This window comes from Vanacampus margaritifer, chromosome 4, assembly GCF_051991255.1.
Source record: "Vanacampus margaritifer isolate UIUO_Vmar chromosome 4, RoL_Vmar_1.0, whole genome shotgun sequence".
Classification (NCBI taxonomy): Eukaryota; Metazoa; Chordata; class Actinopteri; order Syngnathiformes; family Syngnathidae; genus Vanacampus; species Vanacampus margaritifer.
The window spans coordinates 5,487,944-5,506,455 of record NC_135435.1 but is presented as its reverse complement, the minus strand read 5'-3'; the positions used below and the strand labels follow the sequence as shown (position 1 = coordinate 5,506,455).

The 18,512-nt window shown below is 41.5% G+C and overlaps 1 protein-coding gene and 1 long non-coding RNA gene across 5 annotated transcripts; one reads left to right on the top strand and one right to left on the bottom strand.

The window, feature by feature from the left end:
* The first annotated feature begins 848 nt into the window (after positions 1–848).
* LOC144050167 (alpha-2Db adrenergic receptor-like) lies at positions 849–11,655 on the top strand. The gene is made up of 3 exons (XM_077563207.1): positions 849–1,183; positions 1,389–1,748; positions 10,452–11,655. Exons 2-3 carry the CDS (start codon positions 1,437–1,439, stop codon positions 11,601–11,603), a joined length of 1,464 nt encoding a protein of 487 aa, XP_077419333.1. The 5' UTR covers positions 849–1,183; positions 1,389–1,436; the 3' UTR covers positions 11,604–11,655.
* On the bottom strand, positions 10,309–13,747 carry LOC144050168 (uncharacterized). 4 transcript variants are annotated; one of them, XR_013293796.1, is made up of 4 exons: positions 13,569–13,747; positions 11,430–11,530; positions 11,078–11,342; positions 10,309–11,001 (listed from the first exon to the last, which is right to left on the bottom strand). It is a non-coding gene; the product is annotated as an uncharacterized LOC144050168 (long non-coding RNA). The 4 variants fall into 4 exon arrangements; XR_013293798.1 differs by having other exon boundaries at positions 11,430–11,516; XR_013293797.1 differs by lacking the exon at positions 11,430–11,530.
* Positions 13,748–18,512: the final 4,765 nt, after the last annotated feature.

Here is an 18,512-nt window from a genome sequence, read left to right as displayed (position 1 = left end):
TCAGCCCCTGCAGATTAGCATTTTCGGCACCCGCAGATTTGCATACCATACTTTCATATATATATATTTTTTGTCAATTCATATTTTAAATTTTTCCCGTTTTTTTTATGATTATTTCCCCCATTTCCTCCAATTTTCATAAAAAATGTAAATTGAATGCTTATCTTTTTTTTTTATAAAGATTTTTGGGGGTTTGTAAAAAAAATCAAAAATAAGAAGTTTCCTATCCTGACACTTTACCCCCCAAAAAAGGGATGGTTGATTTAATCAAGCCACTCAGAGTGTAGGCCAACAGTTGCAGTTGCAGTCCTGTTGTAGGTAATTGTTGAAAACGGTTGTTGTTGTTTTGGTTTGTTTTTTTGGCTTGTTTTACATTTCATTATATCAAGTCTTTGTTTTAAGGTATTTTTGACACCTTCTGAATGTATATGTGATATTACCTGTTAAACATTTGTATCACACGCGCACGAAAGGAGTTTCAATGATAATGGATATCCAGTCAGTTATTTTGTCAGTAGCACCTTGGCTTTAATGTTAACACATTAGCATGCCAAAACAACAGGGTTGCAAAATAATCAATCTAATACACTGTAAAGTATTTCTAAATGTTATTCTATTTTTCTCCCCTGTGCTGCTTACTTGGCTCCTGTATTTCCCATCAAATTGTCCTCCCTCCTCTCTCTCTGCGCATGTCACCTCTCCTATTTTCTTGACCTCTTTTGTCTATATTGCCTGATCCCCGAATCCTACCTCTTTCCCTTCTTCCCTCGCTCCCTAGCTGTGCACTCTGCTGTCAAATTCCTTTCATCTGTTATTCCACCACCTTCTCCTCTCGGTCCTTGCTCATTTTCTGTCTGTTCGACTACTCTCCGCAAACATCTCCCACTCTCCTCACTGTGCAGAGCTGTTCTGCCTTCTTTCATTTCACCCTCTCTCCTCTCGCTTTATTCTAGCAGTGGAGCATCGGCGAACAGAAGCACTTTCCCTCAGCGCTTCAACCATTCGCATCCTTTATTTATGCATTACCTCCGCTTCTCCCTCCTCCAGTTTTTTACTACTTATTTCCATTTGATCTCTTTCACTCCTCTCCAAATATTTTTTGGAAGCTTTCTTCACTGTAGGACTCTGTTTGGACAGCAGAAATGACTTGTGTGTTATTTTGGAAACAAGTAGAACAATCTTCGTAAGTCAACATTTTATAATGCATTCATTTGAAATAATGCAAATACTGACTAAATGGCTGTCATCATTTAAACCATGTAACTCTAATCTATAGTGGGATGCAAATTGTTGCTTAAATTGATAACTGTTCCACTACTTTCATGGATTTCCTCTGTATTGAAAGACTTTTAAAGAGGATTATTTTGCTTTCTTCTCCCACCTCCCAGACATTTAAATGCAGTCAGGTAAGACTAAGAGGCTGTGATTAAAGAAGAATGGACTCAGATGTGCTCTCACCTGAAATGGCCACTGTCCCTGCAACCTCTTCTTTGGAGAATATTAGTCAGGCATCTTCTTCCTCGTCAAGGTCTGCTCCTCTGCCTCCGCACTCCCAGACAGCTTTGGTGCTCATCATGCTGGTTGTCACAGTCATCATCCTCGTGACTGTTGTGGGAAATGTGCTGGTTGTGGTCGCCGTGTTTACCAGCCGTGCCTTGCGGGCTCCTCAAAACCTATTCCTAGTGTCTCTGGCTTCAGCGGACATTCTGGTGGCGACGTTGGTCATCCCCTTCTCCTTGGCCAATGAGGTGAGGATAAAACATAGGATTCATTACTGAATCAGCGAATAGGTTTTCTAACTGAAATTAGTCATCATTCACTTAAATGAGGTGTGTTGGTCTGATAAGTACTGGATGGATTTATTTTTATCAACACTTAAAATATTTTAAAAAAGAAAAAAAAAGGCTTTGATGTTCAAGTGAAATCATTATCAAATATGGATCAAACACCAAACAAACGTAAAAGTATTATTATTCCCATGTCATTTTAAAACCAACCTGACTATTGTTCAAAATGACTTTGGTTTGGCTTGAATACTCATACATTCTGCAAAACACAAAACAACCCCAACAATTGTACTGTTTAATGGGTTATTCATTTGACCCAACATTTTGGGTTAATTAAATAACCCAAAAAGTTGGGTTGGTCCCCTTTTGACCCAATTGTTATTAGTGTGTAGACTGATATATGACCCCTGTTTTAGATAACATTTAGTTTATGATGCTGTGACAAAAGTGCAGATACAGTAGCAGTCATAAAACTGCTGGGTTAAAAGTAACCCAAATTGGGTGAAATGGCTCATCGCTGGGTACAGGAGGATCTAAACCAATGCTGGGTTATTTATATTCAGCGCATTGGGTTAAGGATTTGACCCAACATTTTAGGTCAGGGACAGGTTCACCATTTCCAGGCCTCAAAGTCTGGAGTCCTGCAGGTTTTAGATGTTTCTGCCCACTATCACACCAGATTTATATAATCGGCTCATCAGCATGCCTGATAACGATCCTGATCCTGAGTATCAAGTGTGTTGGTAAGCGGAAACATCTAAAACCTGCAGGACTCCGGCCCTCGAGGACTGGAATTGGTGAATCCTGTTTTAGGTTAAGATTTTGATACAACAAGAGGTAACAACTACCATAGGAATGAGTTAAAGCTATCAATGGGATACCAGGTTATCAATACAGCTGTTGTAATAAATAAATACATTGATAAATAAACAAAAAAATAAATAAAGAAAGAAATATTTGTTTTGTTACCAGCATTTTGTAATGAGAAGAAGCAACTTTGCACTGTCAGGGTTCACCACAGCAAGTTACTGGTATGAAATGTTTGGCAGTCTTTTAATACAGATGCCCTTCCTGACACAACCCATCTGCCCTGACTGGGAATTGAACTCCAATCCTGGTATCCATGTCAATCATTAAGCCATCCAGCATTTCAAATCCAATACTCAACATAATGTGCATAGTAAAACTAATTAACCCACATTGAGTACAATCTGCTCAAAATCCACAGGTACCCCGAGAGTGGTCTTGGAAAACAACCCAGCTTTTTTTTTTTTTGGTCTAAAAGCTATGTTTAGCATACATTGCAATGTTCCCGACAAACACGGCAACACTGTTAGCTTAGCCCAAAACAGCAGCGTGCACAGAGATTTTTGGGGGCAAGTGCTCTGGGTGGGAAAAAGGACACTTTTGTGCACAAGGGATATACCTTACTGACAATTCCGAGATGATGTCACAAGTCAAGATGGCCGTCAATTTGGTGAACAAAATCTATCTGCTCATTGAAAAGCGTTGGACTTTGGATTGTTATAATTTGATTTGTGAGGATTATTTTGATCTCAAAATGTGATAAGATGTAATTTGTATGGTCGTCACAGGAAAAAGCCTTACAATCTGCTGTTTGTTTTCACCATATAAAGGAAGCATTTGCATTGTGTTGCATTGGGGACATATCAGAAATGATGTTTGGAAATGTCAATAGAAGTTTTTATATAAACATTACACACACAAGAGACGCAAGATTTGTAGCATAGAAGTAACTTACAGTTATGGTTTGTACTAAATAATAGCTAATAATTTAGCTAATGTTAGCTTCATGCCTGCTGATTTAGTACAAACTACTTTAAAAAAAATTTTTTTTAATACAATTAACCTTAAGAAGCAAATCAATATTAAAATGGGATCTTTAAAGGGTGCTAAACTCTAGTTAACATGACTCTCTCTGGCCTTGACTCTGAGTCTGACCTTTCATCTTTATGCGTCTTTGATTTCATCCAAGAGAGCAGAGAGACGCTTCCCTTTTCAGTCACACCTTGGAGATGCGTGTGTGTCTGTCCCACATCGCGACCGTGGGTAATTAGCGCTCACGTGACAAAGGAAGCGAGCAAGTGAGCTAGGTCGGGTGCGCGTGCAGGGGACGCATATTGTTGTTTTTTCACACGCAATTTATCATGCAACTTTTCTAAAATATTGTGTCAACATGGACCTGTCCTCAGTAAAGTGTTTATTTATTTAAAAAAACAAACAAAAAAAACACACAAAGAAGAACTTTCCAAAGGGCACTTTTTTTGAGAGAGGGCAGAAGGGCAAGGTTGTGGGCACCACTAGGGGTCTACCTGTGCACGCCAGTGGCCCGAAACATAGAATTGTGGCTACTTTAGTATTGAATTGTATTGTATCTCTATATTGAAGTGTTGCATTGAAGTGCCTTGCTAAGTTTTATCATGCATACAGAAACATGTACAAAGTAAATAAGTATATTTTTATTTAGTAAGGAAGAAGGTAGAAAAGCACAAAAAAGATGTCAACGAGAAAGGTGGTTGGTACTGATGACATATCAGGGGGCTTTTTGACCAGGTCGCTTAATTCCAGAGGGTGAGAAGATGCCTGAAGAATGGTTTTATTTGGAAGAGTACTACAGATGTTGTTAGAGTTGTTTTTTAACCCCCCCTTAGATTTTGTTGATAGACAAGTACAAAGAAGTTCAGAAGAAGATGCATTGTGTCTTTGTAGATCTCAAGAAAGCTAATGGCAGGATGCCCAGAGAGGAACTGAGGCACTGCATGAGAAAGTCTGGAGTGGCAGAGAAGTATGTTCGAGTAGTAGCTTACATGCAAGACATGTATTAGGGTAGCCGAACAGTGGAGAAGTGTGTTGTAGGTGTGACACATAAGTTTAAGGTAGAGGTAGGCTGCATCAGGGATCAGCACTAAGCCGCTTCCTCTTTGCAATAGTGATGGATAGACAGACAGATGAGGTTCTGACCAGAATCCCCATGAACTATGATGTTTGCAGATGACATTATGGTCTGCAGTGAAAGCAGGGAGCAGGTGGAGGAACAATTAGAAAGCTGGAGGTATGAGCCGGAAAGGAGAGGAGTGAAGATTAGCAGGAATAAAACAGGGTTGTACAGAAGAAGTGGTACTAAAGAGACGACATGAAGCAGAGCTGGAGGTGACAGGAATGAAGATGTTGAAGTCTTGGGAACTTTCATCCATTAATAGATCGTTCTAATAATACAACATGTATAAGGCGATTACAATCTACTAAAGTAATAGGGGAATATACTGTATGGATGATTTTGGCCTCGTCGACAGCTGGAGACTTAAAAACCCAAATAAGAAGGAATTTACCTTCTTTTCCGCTGTGCACCGGTCTTTTTCAAGAATTGATTTTTTTCTTACAAATAACTCTATTGCTTGTAAAACTGTTACAAAAATACATCCTATTATTATTAGCGACCACGCACCAGTCTCCCTTTCCCTACAAGTTGATTATACCTTTAAACCACCCCCGACATCACGTTTTAACATCTCACTGCTAAACGACTGGGGAGTGTCGGGGTGGGGTACCATTGGTTGGGGCAGACCGCAGTATAGAGCAGTGCTGCGATCCTGTCCGTCGGTGTCCCCCCCATACACTCACTGACATGACTGGGAACGTGGGGATATCATTTTCCTCTGCTCCGGCTCACTTGCTCCCAATTTTAATTCATCACACACACACACTTGTATATACACTGGGTGGGGTCACATTCAAGGTGTAGGGGTAGAGTTCGCCAGTCGGCGAGCTGGCGAACTCTACTCAGTAACAAGGTTAGCTTTCACTAAGAACGCTGGAGTGACGACCGGGGCATTTCCCCGCTGGGCCTGGGGTTCAGGGGTGCCGCCCATCCCCCGGTGCCCCCATCTCCCCTTCTGCCCCTGGTATTCCGTCCCTCCACGTGGCGGGAGGTGGGGTGGGCGCGGGTGCCCTCTCCGCTTCGCTGTTCTTCGGCACCGATGCCTGGGTACGGGGGTCCCCGGGGTCTGGGGTCGGGGGCTGGCGGTTGGTGGGGGTGGGGTCTAGGGGCTTGGTTGGGGTGGGGGGGTGCTGGGGGTTTGGGGGCGGCTGGGGCTGGGTTGGGGTGGATGGGGGGAGCGGAGGCTGTGGACCGGTGGGGTGCCTGGCGGACCTGCAGTATCCTGCTGCGTTGGGGGCACGGGCCATGTTGGGGTGGGGGGCGCTCCTGCTCCTGGGTTTGCTCTCCGGCCGGTGGCCCCTGCGGGGCCCGGGGGTTGTCCCTTGGGGCTGCCGTGGCCTGAGGGGCCCTGAGGTGTTGCACTTGCTCTTACCTGGCAGGGGTCGACAGCTCTGTCAGATCCACCACACCAGCATCTATCGAAACTCAGACACAATCTGCTTCTTCCTCTGGTCGTTGAATCGGTAGAGGCTGGTGTCTGTGGATCTCACTCTGCTTAGTCTGTCCTTCCTTCCTTTCCTCAGTCTCTCCTTTGGTCTCTTGAGGTCTCCTTGATTTGTTGGAATTTAGATGTTTCTGGGGTTGGTGAAGGACTCTGGTTGGTGGCCTGGTGGGTGGTGTCTGGTCGGTGCTGGATTTCACTTTCCTTTCTTTTCTTTGGTCCTTTCTCGGGTCTCCTGACGGCCTCACGACTCTGGCTGGAGTCTGAAGTGTTTGGTTTAGGTGAACGGTATGGGATTTTTTAATAGGTTTTAGGTGAACTAATGAATACACACTCACACGCACGCACACACACACATGCAAATACACATTCGCATTCTCACCCACAAAAAAAAAATAAAGATAAAAATAAAACAAAGAGCAATGATGATGACATGTCAAATCGGTAAAATTACCGAATGAACAATACTGAGCTCTCCAGAAAAATAAAATAAAAAAAATAAAAAAAGGAATGAAGATGTTGAAGTCTTGGGAACTTTCATCCCCGGTATAAAAAGGCCACCGTGGATGGTCATGAGACGACACGGATGGGCAAACGTGACAGGTTGTCATTACCATGATTGCCTAGTGAGATCTTTAAAATGTCGAAACATTTATCACAGTGCAAGAGACACCTAACCGACTATAGTAAAATGGAATGAAATGTGGCTAAACCTGAGAGTACATAATAGGAACTAAAACAACAACCGAGTCACGGTAAAATCTGCGACTGGTTAGAATTTTGAGACCCAGTGAGGCGTTATCGGCCATTTATTTGGGTCTATAAAAACAGGTTATATAGATGGAAAGGCAATCAAAGCCTGTCACATTTGTGCATCCCGTCCCCTGGCGTTGCCCGAGGACAATTTGTCAATTCTTAACTGAAAAGGGGCTGCCTTGATCACAGGAAACAGCGTGTAAACATAGCATAACATAACGTGGTTATCCACTGACAATGCTGACCATGCTAGCAAAGACAAACTATCCTATTACTGATCATTCACACTTTGCTTAATGCCTTAAACACAACATGACAATAATATGTTCTATGTGACCTCACTAGTCCAAACATGACATTCGGATTAACATTACGTTTGTAGTATATGAGTTATGCAGCAAAATCCTGCCAATTTTATCCATCTAAGGGGGCGGCCATTTTGCTACTTGCTGTCGAATGAACACAGAAAACAGGTGAGCTCACATGTTTTCTTAAGCTGAGCCGTGATTGGTTGTTACCTGAGACCTGAGAAACTGTGATGTCATTTTCACTCGACAGTCTGTATGTTAACCCTTCCATTAAATGCTTCAGAACGCTAATGTTGTGCTGTCATGGCTATGCAGAGGACGCACAACTATATTTAGCAAATTTTCCCAAATGACTATGTCACTGTCTAACGCAAATTAACAAATGTGTGAACCACAATTTTCTTCAGCTAAACCAAAACTAAAGAAAAGAGGGCTTCTGTTAACAAATATACTTCACTGTCTTTAAAAAACAATGCCCAAATCCGAAATCTTGGGATGCTGAGAGTCTCGGACCTGATTTACAGCAGTCATATCGAATCAATTAATAAAAAAGCCATTTATCAGCTGAAAAACATATCTAGACTTAAGGGTTATGTTCTCTAAGCAGAGCAGGAGAAGCTACTCCATGTTTTTACCTTCAGTAGCCTTGACTATTACAATGGTTTTTCGACTGTACTCCCTCAACAAAAAGCATCAAACAGCTGCAGGTCGGGTTTTGACTATATAAATATTAACCCATTAGGGCTCTGAGCTCAGCAGATTCGGGTGGGGCCCAGGTTTCAGAGCAAGCATGGTGAATCAGCTTTTAGCTGTTATACTGCAAACAAATGGAATAAGTGGAAATTATAATTAAATATTTTTCTATCATGCCTTTGATTACCGTTTTTTAAGAAATTTTAAAATCGGTTTCTCTGTATGGTCTTTTAGTTTTTCTTTATTTTGCTTTTAAATGTCTTTAAATATTTTGTTTGTTGATGTGTTTGAATGTTTTTTTTTGCTTTATAAATGTCTTCAGCTGTTGTGTTTGTAAATGATTTTTGGTGTTGTGCTTTTGGTTGTGTGAAGCACATTGAGTTGCCTTGTGTATGAAATATGCAATATAAAAAAAATGCCTTTCCTTGCCTTAAGTCAACTTCCACATTATTTACGTCAGACTGCTTTTACTTGTATCAAGTCCATATTTTGTAGGAGTACTATTATGCAACAGCCCTCTGGTGCGTGCATTTTCTGTTCTTGCCTGACACATTTTTTCTTGTGTGTTTTTTTTTCTTGTCAAAGTTCAGGCTTGCCTTGAGCTATTATTCACATAGTTTTTGGCCCACCTTGCTTCAACACTCGTTGGATGGATACACCATCCTATGATTATTTAGTTGATCTTTGTCTCTCTACAGCTCCCACAGTTTCGTCTAAAATGGTCCACAATTATTTAGGTAACGCAGTGCTTCACAGAGAATGAAAGAAAGTGTTTCTTTAACGCACGCACACACTCTGTCTCTCTTTGAATTAGCACCACATTTACATCCCAATTTTTTATTGCTTGCTCACACACGTTTTTTACTATTTGTATACAAGTAATTAGAAAGTAAATTATACGCAATCATTTACGTATATTTTCCTTCTGCCCATTTCCAGATGTTGTCTATGATTTGGTTTTGGTACTAAACAAATAGTAAATTACCATTAAAGCTGATCTAATGTCTCTATTGTCTCAGTAGATACACAAATAGGACAACCGATCTACTACTTACAAAAACAAATGAGTAACTTTTAATCTTTAACTTATTCAAAACAAACAAAAAAGCTTTCCAGCACTGACTGGTACTCTGAGTCCTTGCCTCCCGAATTAAACCAAACTGCACCTCTCAGAGTGGCCTTTTACTGTGGGCAGTCTAAGGTACACCTATGCACTAATCATGGTGTCAAATCAGCATCTTCATATGGCACACCTGTGAGGTGGGATGGATTATTTCGGCAAAGGAGAAGTGCTTACTATCACAGATTTAGGCCCTGTCCAGACGGAAGCAAAGCCGGCTTCGTTCCTCAAACAAATCTTGTACACACAGAAGCATTTCAAGACTTGCGTGTGTCCAGAAGAAGACGCTGAGGATGTTTAACGGCTGTAATGTATATGCCAAGTCTGGAGTGGCGCTGTAGCGCAGCCACAGGGAGTTAACGGAAAGCGTAGAAGAAGAATTAGCTAAGACGGACACTTTTTTTTCTAACTTTATTGCAATCTACAGAACAAACATGGCTTTGCATGTATCAAAACAACATGGAAAAAGACGAACAAAGGAGAAGTGACAATGGCGGGTCATTCGTGTACAACACCGCTTGTTGAACGTGGGAATAAAGAAGCAAAATATTTTGCTGCATAAGCAAGCTAAGGAGGCGGCGCAAAATGACTACGATGCGGCTATCTGCCATTGTTGTTGACAGAATGACGATTCGCGTGCAGTCACGCGAGAATTGGAGCATACGTCATCAATCTGCGACAATGCGTCGTCATCGAGCTGCGACCATTACGTCATCACTGGAGGAGTATCCTGCATATGGTGTCCAGATGGACGCGTATGGGGTGGGTTTTGAAATCTTTCCACTCTGGAGCCCGGTTTCAAAAGTGATCGATTTCAAGCTCCGAAACCGCGCCGTCATGTGGACAAACGGCCTAAACTGTAAGAAACTTGTGAGGATACATTGAAACTGGCTTTTGTGTGGACGGGAACTTAGTCTCTTGTCTCCCATTTGTCTGTATCGATTCATGGTTGTTTTCTGCTGCCATGCTGCCAGTTTTTTTGCCTTGTTGTCCTCCCCATGTCTTATATCGCTTGCCATTTGGAGTTCTCTTTTGTTTTGTTTAATTAAAAGCTTTTAAAAAAGGACACAAAACCTTCCTTTTTAAAAAAGCTTTCCCCGTTTGATTTCTATTTTGAGTTTAGATTTTAGTCTTGACTTTTTACTCTTTACTTTTATTGCTTTTATTGTTGCCTGTGCTGTGCACTTAGATTTTATTTGTAACGCACTTTACATTTATAAAATTAATCTCAATTATTATTAATATAGGGTTTTAAAATAAATTTATTACACTGATACACTTACATTGGAAGTGTAGTGGTTCACATAATCTGGCATGTTATTGATTCCCACTCATCTTCCTGGAGACTTTGAACTGTCATGTCCTAAATAGTTTCTCCTCTTTTCAGGTGATGGGCTACTGGTATTTTGGTTCCACCTGGTGCTCCTTCTACCTGGCTCTGGACGTTTTGTTTTGCACCTCATCCATTGTCCATCTTTGTGCCATCAGCCTCGACCGCTACTGGTCGGTCACGAAAGCCGTCAGCTACAACCGCAAACGGACACCCAAACGGATAAAATTGATGATCAGCGTCGTGTGGCTAATATCTATCATCATCTCTTCACCTCCTCTTCTCATGGCGCACACAGAGGAGAGTTGGGACTTAATGGATGCGAACAAAGACCCTCAGAGGCAGGAGTGTCTACTTAACAACCAGACGTGGTACATCCTCTCCTCCTGCCTTGTATCCTTCTTTGTACCAGGAGTCATCATGATACTGGTCTACTGTAAGATATACCGTGTAGCCAAACAGCGAGCCTCCACGGTCTTTGCGGCTAAGAATGTGATAGAGCGGCAACCATCTCAATCTGAGACCTGCTTTGGTGCTGCCCATAGGACTAGCCAAGGAGTTGGAGCCTCGTGCAGGAAATCCAAGTACAAGCTGGACAACCAACCGCCTGAGAACAGAAACAGCTCTTCCAACATAGACAGCAACAGTAGCAGCCACAAAAAAGAAGAGTTGGACAATATTACCTTAGAGGAGAAGACTCAGGAGGGTGGCATAAAAACATCCTCCTCGTTTTCTGCTTCGCTCCGCTTCTCCAGGAGAGCTGGTGGGAAGAAGAAAACAGAGGAGGGAAAGGACACTGAGGGAGCAGCAAACAAGTTGAAGCCTCCTCCTCCATCTTGTGCTTCCATATCGTGGGTATCATCGGATCACTGCTCCCATCATTTCCTCCTCCCCTCTCCTGTGGCGCTCCGAAGCAGACAGATGTCTTTGTCCAAAAACAAAGTGGCCCTAATGAGGGAGAAGCGATTCACGTTTGTTCTGGCAGTGGTGATGGGAGTATTTGTCCTCTGCTGGTTCCCATTTTTCTTTACTTACAGTCTCCAAGCACTCTGCAGAGAGAAATGCGCCATCCCTGATGCGCTCTTCAACCTCTTTTTTTGGATCGGATACTGCAACAGTTGCCTGAACCCAATCATCTACACAATTTTTAACCGAGACTTCAGGAGGGCCTTTAAGAAGATTATATTCCAGACTCATAAACGAAAATAAGATGTGAATGTATGTGTTCAAACACAAATGTGTGCACAGTTTGAATCCAATGATCCACTGTTCTGTAATATGAACATTAAAGGGCTTGTCTCTGAGGATTCTTTTATTATCTTCCGACAGAATAATTAATTCAATAACCATTTTTGCAGGTGGAACAGGCCAAGATAATTAGGTCTCAAAATTCAGCTCCCATAAGTTCACGTATACAACTACCTATTTGAATAGTAATGGTGAAAATGACTGCAGGGTAGTCATCTCCCTTGGAACGGTGAGATGTCTGTACTGTACCTGTAATCTTAATATAGACGGTAAAAAAGCGATTATAAAGGAACACAACGCATGGTGAAATAGAATATTGGTGACTAGATATCAGTGGAAACCAAAGCTGACCACAATCCATTCAATAACAGAGTTGACTTCCAGTATGTTTTGGGCAACAATTGGTGTTGATAAAAGCAGTCCATTGATTTGATGATTTTAGTGGGTAAAATATGGGGGGAAATTAAGAATTTGAGAAAGGGCAGTGTAGCTCAGTAGATGACCTTTGCAATCCCAGGTTTTTCTATATTTTTGGCCAGTAACTCATCTGTAAGGACACCTGCTTTGGAATTGCAGTGTCACAGTGTGAGTAATTATTAATATTATAAATTGCTACTAGTTGTTGGAGAGATGCTAGTCTGCTACCTGACTACTTGCTATGTGCCCTTGACCAATGTAATTTGTATAACCTCCAAGATTTTAGAGACAGATTTTTCCCGATTTTTTTATTTATTTTATTTTTTTAATTATTATTATTTTTTTATTATTCCAGTTAGTTCTACTAACTACAGGGACATTCAACTGTGGAGATCACACTGTCATTTAGTACTTTCTAAACCTTTTACACAAAGTAAATACAGAACTTAAAGTCACAGATCCCAAATGAAAAATATAATTTTTTTTCCCAAAACACAGCAAGATTCACTTGACACCTTACAGCTTGGGGCTAAAGGCATTAAGCATTCATGTGCAGCTAGCAGATACACTGAGCTCCTCTGACGGAGCGGACAGAGAGAAAGACGGAGAATGAAACAGCTTCTCAATAGATATTATCACCCTCATACTCATGGGTTTGATAATAACTTGATAATAACTAAGCTCAAATTCATGAGGCGTGCTGCTTTGGGCCAAAAGACTCATAGCTCACATCTGTAATGAGTTTGGGGGGAATTATATAAATATTTCTAACTTAGAAGACAAGGAGGGGCAAGGCAAGCCTGGATCAGGAATTCCACATAATTAGATTGAATCAATTGCTTCATGCTGACTGAAGAGTGATTTGTGCATGAAGAGATTATCTGTTGCTTTTAATTAGGGTAGCGATTGAAATGTTAATCGTCCATGATGTTTTATTTCCCCTTCAGCTGTAGTGGGAAAAAGGCAAGACCATGAAATGTGTGCATCATTTTAGTTTCTATGAAGATAGTGACCGCGATACAGTATTAATGGGACCATTAAAAGAAAAATTCTAATTGCTTGCAATGGCAAGGTGACACGGAGTGGTTTACGCATCTGCCTCCCGGTTATGAGGTTGGGGGTTTGACCCGGGGCTGATCCTCTTTTGTGGAGTTTGCCCGGCAAAATTCAGCCCCCAATGCGACGAGACCACAGCGGTTTTCCAATCAAAGAGAATTGCTCATTCAATTAAAAAACTATTGCACTATTGATTTCACTGATATGCACACAAAAAAAGTTCCATCACATCACAACATCCATCCAATTTCTTAACCGCTTATTCCTCACTAGGGTCGTGGGGTTGCTGGGGGTCTATCCTAGTTGGCTTCGGGCAGTAGGCTGGGTACACCTCACACTGGTTGCCAGCCAATCCAGCACATCACAACATACATTCTTGAATTTATTTTTTTATTTTTAAATATAATCATAGGTCTAGTAATCAGCAATTATATTACATGGCTGGAGTCTCACCTTACAAGAGGCTGCCATGTTTTGCCACCATCTTTCTGCTACGGACACCAAGGACTACTTGGCAAACGTAGTTAGCCGGGGTGGTGCTTCTATCAAGTGACGAACCCAATGGGTTGACCGCCGCTTACCTACTTCCACAGCTGATTTGGACTCCCGTCGCTTGCCACCTTCTGCTTTGATATCTCAAGCCTTTGTTAGTGTCATGATTGGGGTCAGCTGTTTCTGTTTTCCCTTTGCAGTCACCCGGGAAACAGCTGGAGGGCGGAGCCCGCCAAACACACCTGCTGCTCATCAGCCCGTCAGGCCAGGATAAAGGCCTGGCAGAAGCAGCAAGGAGTGTCGGGTTATTACTCCGTGACACTGCTCACTTGACCCGACTGGTAGCGTGTATTCAAGAATCAACTGCTGATCCCTATGACTTGCTTTTTGTCCGCCCTCGAGCGTGAATTTTGTGTTTGCTTTTTGTCCGCCCTCGAGCGTGATTTTGTGTTTGTTTTTTGTCCGCCCTCGAGCGTGATTTTTGTGTTTGCTTTTTGTCCGCCCTCGAGCGGGATTTTTGTGTTGGTACGTTTTGGTGGATTAAAACTATGTTATCCACATCCCTGCCGTGGCTCTCCTACTTTCCTGCATTTGGGTCCTCCACTCACACACCGTGACAGTTAGCTTTTTTTCTACTAGCTTCTCCCGCTATAGGCGCTCGTTAGCCACTCCAGCCTATGGCTCTAACTAACTCCCACTAGCCGCTCTTGTTAGCTGCTCCCGTTAATCATTCGACCTTTTAGTGTCGCTCGCCTGGCTTCACAATGGCTGCCAAGTCGAGATGAAGAATAATTGATTGCTTTGAATTCATTTGGACAGAATGTTTATTGATAAAGGCTACTTTTGTCATTATCCCATTGAAGGAGGTCGCAGAGAAAGTGGGCGTGCGTTTAGTCCGCAGAGGCAGTGCGGGGGTGGGGCCGCACGCAATGACGTCAAACCGTCAGGTTGGGAGGGGCTGGTGCTTGGAAAGCAGAATAACCTAGAATTTCTCATACAGGGGCGAGTGGAGGAAAACTTAACTTTGGTCATGTTTTTGGTGAGGAATTAGCATTTTAACATGGCTACAAGCTCCAAAAAGTTGATTTCTCATGTTGCAGTCCCTTTAAGCTTGGAAGGTACAGTAAGTCACTTTAAATAAATACTAAATGAATCTCAATTTCTGCAGTCATTTTTTTGAGTGTTCATCTGTGTGTGCCAGTTCAGGGTGCACCCCACCTACTGCCTGAAGACAGCTGGGGTAGGCTCACGACCCTGGATTTTCCTTTATTATTACTGCCTACCAAATGTAAAATAATAATAATCATGTTATTATAAAATTAATACGTACAACATGTTTATATATATATATTCCCATCAAGCTCTCAATTATGCATTTTGGTTTTAAGTTTTATATAACTATCTTGCTTAGCAGTTGCTTGCTTCATGGTGTGCTACAATTTAAATACTTTGTGAAAAATAGATCTAAGAAAGTACATACAATAATGCATAATTTGCTTCCTGTACTCCCTTTACCTGACAATTTGAAAAAACTTTATTTTTATTATGTTTATCATTAACATTGGTATTATTGTGCTACACTGTTAAGTAGTTACACAAAGACAGCACATATGAAAGCAGTGTTGCAAGGCATTCATATGTATTGTGAACCTTTGTGATGGTCACGATGAGTCTCATACGTACGCCAGCAAGGTGAGGCATACCAATCAATCAGCATGAATGCTTCATGTGTTTTTTTGTGCATGCGTTTTTTTGGGCCTTTGTGAATGTCTTTCTATTTACTCACACACAATGAAGCAGACATCAGAGAGAGAATGAATGAGGACATTAAAGTCGAAGTGGATGATGAAGTAAATAAAACAAAGGTATTTAAACTAGCTGTATTTATAGCACGTTACTGACATTCAAGACTCTCAATGTCTTTCAAGATGACAGTGACTATAGTGTAGGTTACTATGGAAACAAGGTAAACAGCTAATTTACACATTGATAACACAACATCAGGAGAAACTCAAAGTTCATTATGTTGTACAATCATCTCCAGATGGAACGAAGGGGAAACAGGTTTTCTGATCTTAGTAGTTCCTCTATGTAATGATCAAATTCAGACAGGGTGGGCCTTTGGAACGATAAGGGCTTTTAAACAATAAAACTAATATCAGAGTTATGTGAAGATCAGAATTAGACCCTCCAATCTCTTTGAACAAATAGACATTAAAAATATCAGGAGAAATAGCATAAAAGTATTCTTTTGTAATCACCCTAACAGCTGACGTGTAAAATCACGGTAACATTGAACTGCAATTTGCATCTGCATTGTTGCATTACATCTTTTTTTTCTTGATGAATTAACTCAATCTGTATCATCGTGTGTATGTCACAAATGTATATATTTTGAGTACTCTCCTTGCATTTTTAAAAAAAACATTTTTACGTTTTTAACATTGTGACTTGTAGAGATCATTCTGATTGTGATGTCAATTGTGAGGATGGCCATATAAGCAGAAATAGAATTTATTGCAATGTTGGAAAGTGTTAGAATTGCACAGCTTTGTTCTTCTGGGTCTAGGCCAGGGATCCCCAAAATTTTGGAAGCTGGCAGCTACTTCTTGAATGATTTATGCGAAGGGCCATCAGGTTTGATCTTGAAATAACAAATTTGCTCAAATGACCATTAATAATATTATTATATTATTAGCAATTAATGATACAAGTTTATGAGAAGACAGCAATCATGTAATGATTTTCCAAAAATAATTAGGACACACATGATTATCAACAGGCAACACTATCTTTATAAATCTCTGTCAGTGTTCACATTTTCCAAATGATGACTTCTACAACATTCAAGCAAGCAGATCGCCAAGGGATACCCAGGACACCTATAGGCGGATCTCAGATTCTGTCTGCCTGTACCCTGATCAAATTCACCAAAATTGCATTACATCAACTGTGCCACAACTTAGACTTGCTTCTACCTGGTCTAAAGTTTAGTCTACGTTCAGATACCAAATTGTCAGGTGTGCCAGGCGCATGTAAAAGAAAAGGCCCTCAGTCCGCCGTAATGTCCAACATGGTGCAGCACAGTCTGCCAAATTCCCAAACACATTAAGTAGGCTTGCACTGGCACAAAAAACAAGATGGACCAGTTTTTTATGGCCGAGAGCATGTGCGCTGTTTATGAAAACAGAGCTCTATGTCTTCATTTGATTCCCTTTTCCACCCTTTTAAAGTCTCTGCATTCTGTTCTCCTTTTTTGGTCACTGTTTTTCACCCTTTTACATTAAAAAATCTAGATCAGTTTAGAAAATCGACCCATCATCCATCATTTTCTATTCCGCTTGTCCTCATTGTTGAGTTGGAACCCATCCCAGACAATTTTGGGCAGAAGTCAGAGTACACCCTTGACTGGTAGCCAGCCAATTGCAGTGTAGGGAGAAAAATAGAAAATATTCATTCCAAAGCATAATCACTTGCCGGAGGTCTTCACGCAGCTGTGAACAGTTGATTTTACACCAGGACATTATGTTTAGTGCTGCTTTCTGTATCTGTTTTACTTGGTCTCAGCTTCCTTCCAGCAATTATTATCAATATTTCGCCAAATGATCACTGTCAGTTGCTGGTGCTGCAAGTGATGATTGACTAGTAATAAACAATCCAGAGGGTAAGAACAGAGATAAATATTAGTAATAGTAATAATTATAATTTTTAAAAAGGTAGGCCAAAACTGGTTCCTATATTCCTAAAAAGTGCACTACTATAACGAGAGCTGAAGAAAACTGGAAATGTCCAAAGTAATAAAAGTCCTGGCTTGTTTTTTAGTTCAACAGTGTACCTTCCATCCATTTTTTTATATCACTTGTCCTTGCTTGCACAACCTTCCCATTGATCAGGTTTGGCAAGCTCAAAATACCAAACATACAAACAAAAAACAAAAACAAGCACCATTATAGAAGTAACATGGTGACAGTGTATCAGCAACATAATTGGAAGAAATTTAAAATCAAAGTTAAATGTATAATTTAAGTTTTAATTTCATTTTTGTAACAATATCATTGTCAGGACATTATCTTGAGAGTGAAGGAGGTTTCACCCGATACCCTTTATCGAGCCTGTGCTTCATACACTGGTGCTTCTACTGGATGGGGATGGCATCAGCGCTAGCATGTCCCTAGTTGGAGGGCGTAAGCAGTCCAGAGGGAGTGGCAATGCCTGTCGTGGCCTGAGAAGGGCTGGAGATCCGCTCATTGTGGCATGTAGTGTTCTTTCAGCCATGACCCCTCACAGCCCATTTTTGAGAGTTTGAAAAAATCTCTACTAGGGGTGGCCAAGTTCGGTCCTCGAGAGCCCCTATCCCTATCCTGTTTTCCATGTTTCTCTCCACCAACACATCTGATTCATGATCAGGATCGTTATCAGGCTTCTGCTAAGCTTGCTGATTAGCTGATCATTAGATTCAGCTGCGCTGAAGGTGGGAGACATGGAAAACAGGCTGATTAGGGGCTCTCGAGAACCGAACTTGGCCACCACTCCTCTAGACACTTCCGTTATCCTGGGAATGAGGCGGGTCTTTCACTAATGTTGCAAAGTCAGTTGAGGTGAGCTGAGGCCTATTACCAGTAGTTGTAAAAATAAGTCAAGCACAACCCAATGGGCAAACTGGAAGGAAAGGAAGTCCATGACAACTTTGTAGTGATGGACCCGGTGGGCAGCACCACAAACCTCTGGGTTTGGAGGTCTTACACCACCTTGTGTTGAGGTGTGGCAAGGAACTCTCCACAGATGTCCGCCTGGATGTGGGTCCAAGGGGTCCTTGGTCATGGCAATGGTTGACCGGTCTTGCCACTGGTGAGGCAAACTGTACAATCTGTGACCATGGTTTTCTTTGTTGATACCAGTGGTGAT

Bases quoted from the DNA above. Each gene is read 5' to 3' on its own strand.
- LOC144050167 (XM_077563207.1), top strand. From the start codon at position 1,437: ATGGACTCAGATGTGCTCTCACCTGAAATGGCCACTGTCCCTGCAACC. The intron at 1,749-10,451 runs GTGAGGATAAAA...TCCTCTTTTCAG, and splicing joins CCTTCTCCTTGGCCAATGAG to GTGATGGGCTACTGGTATTT.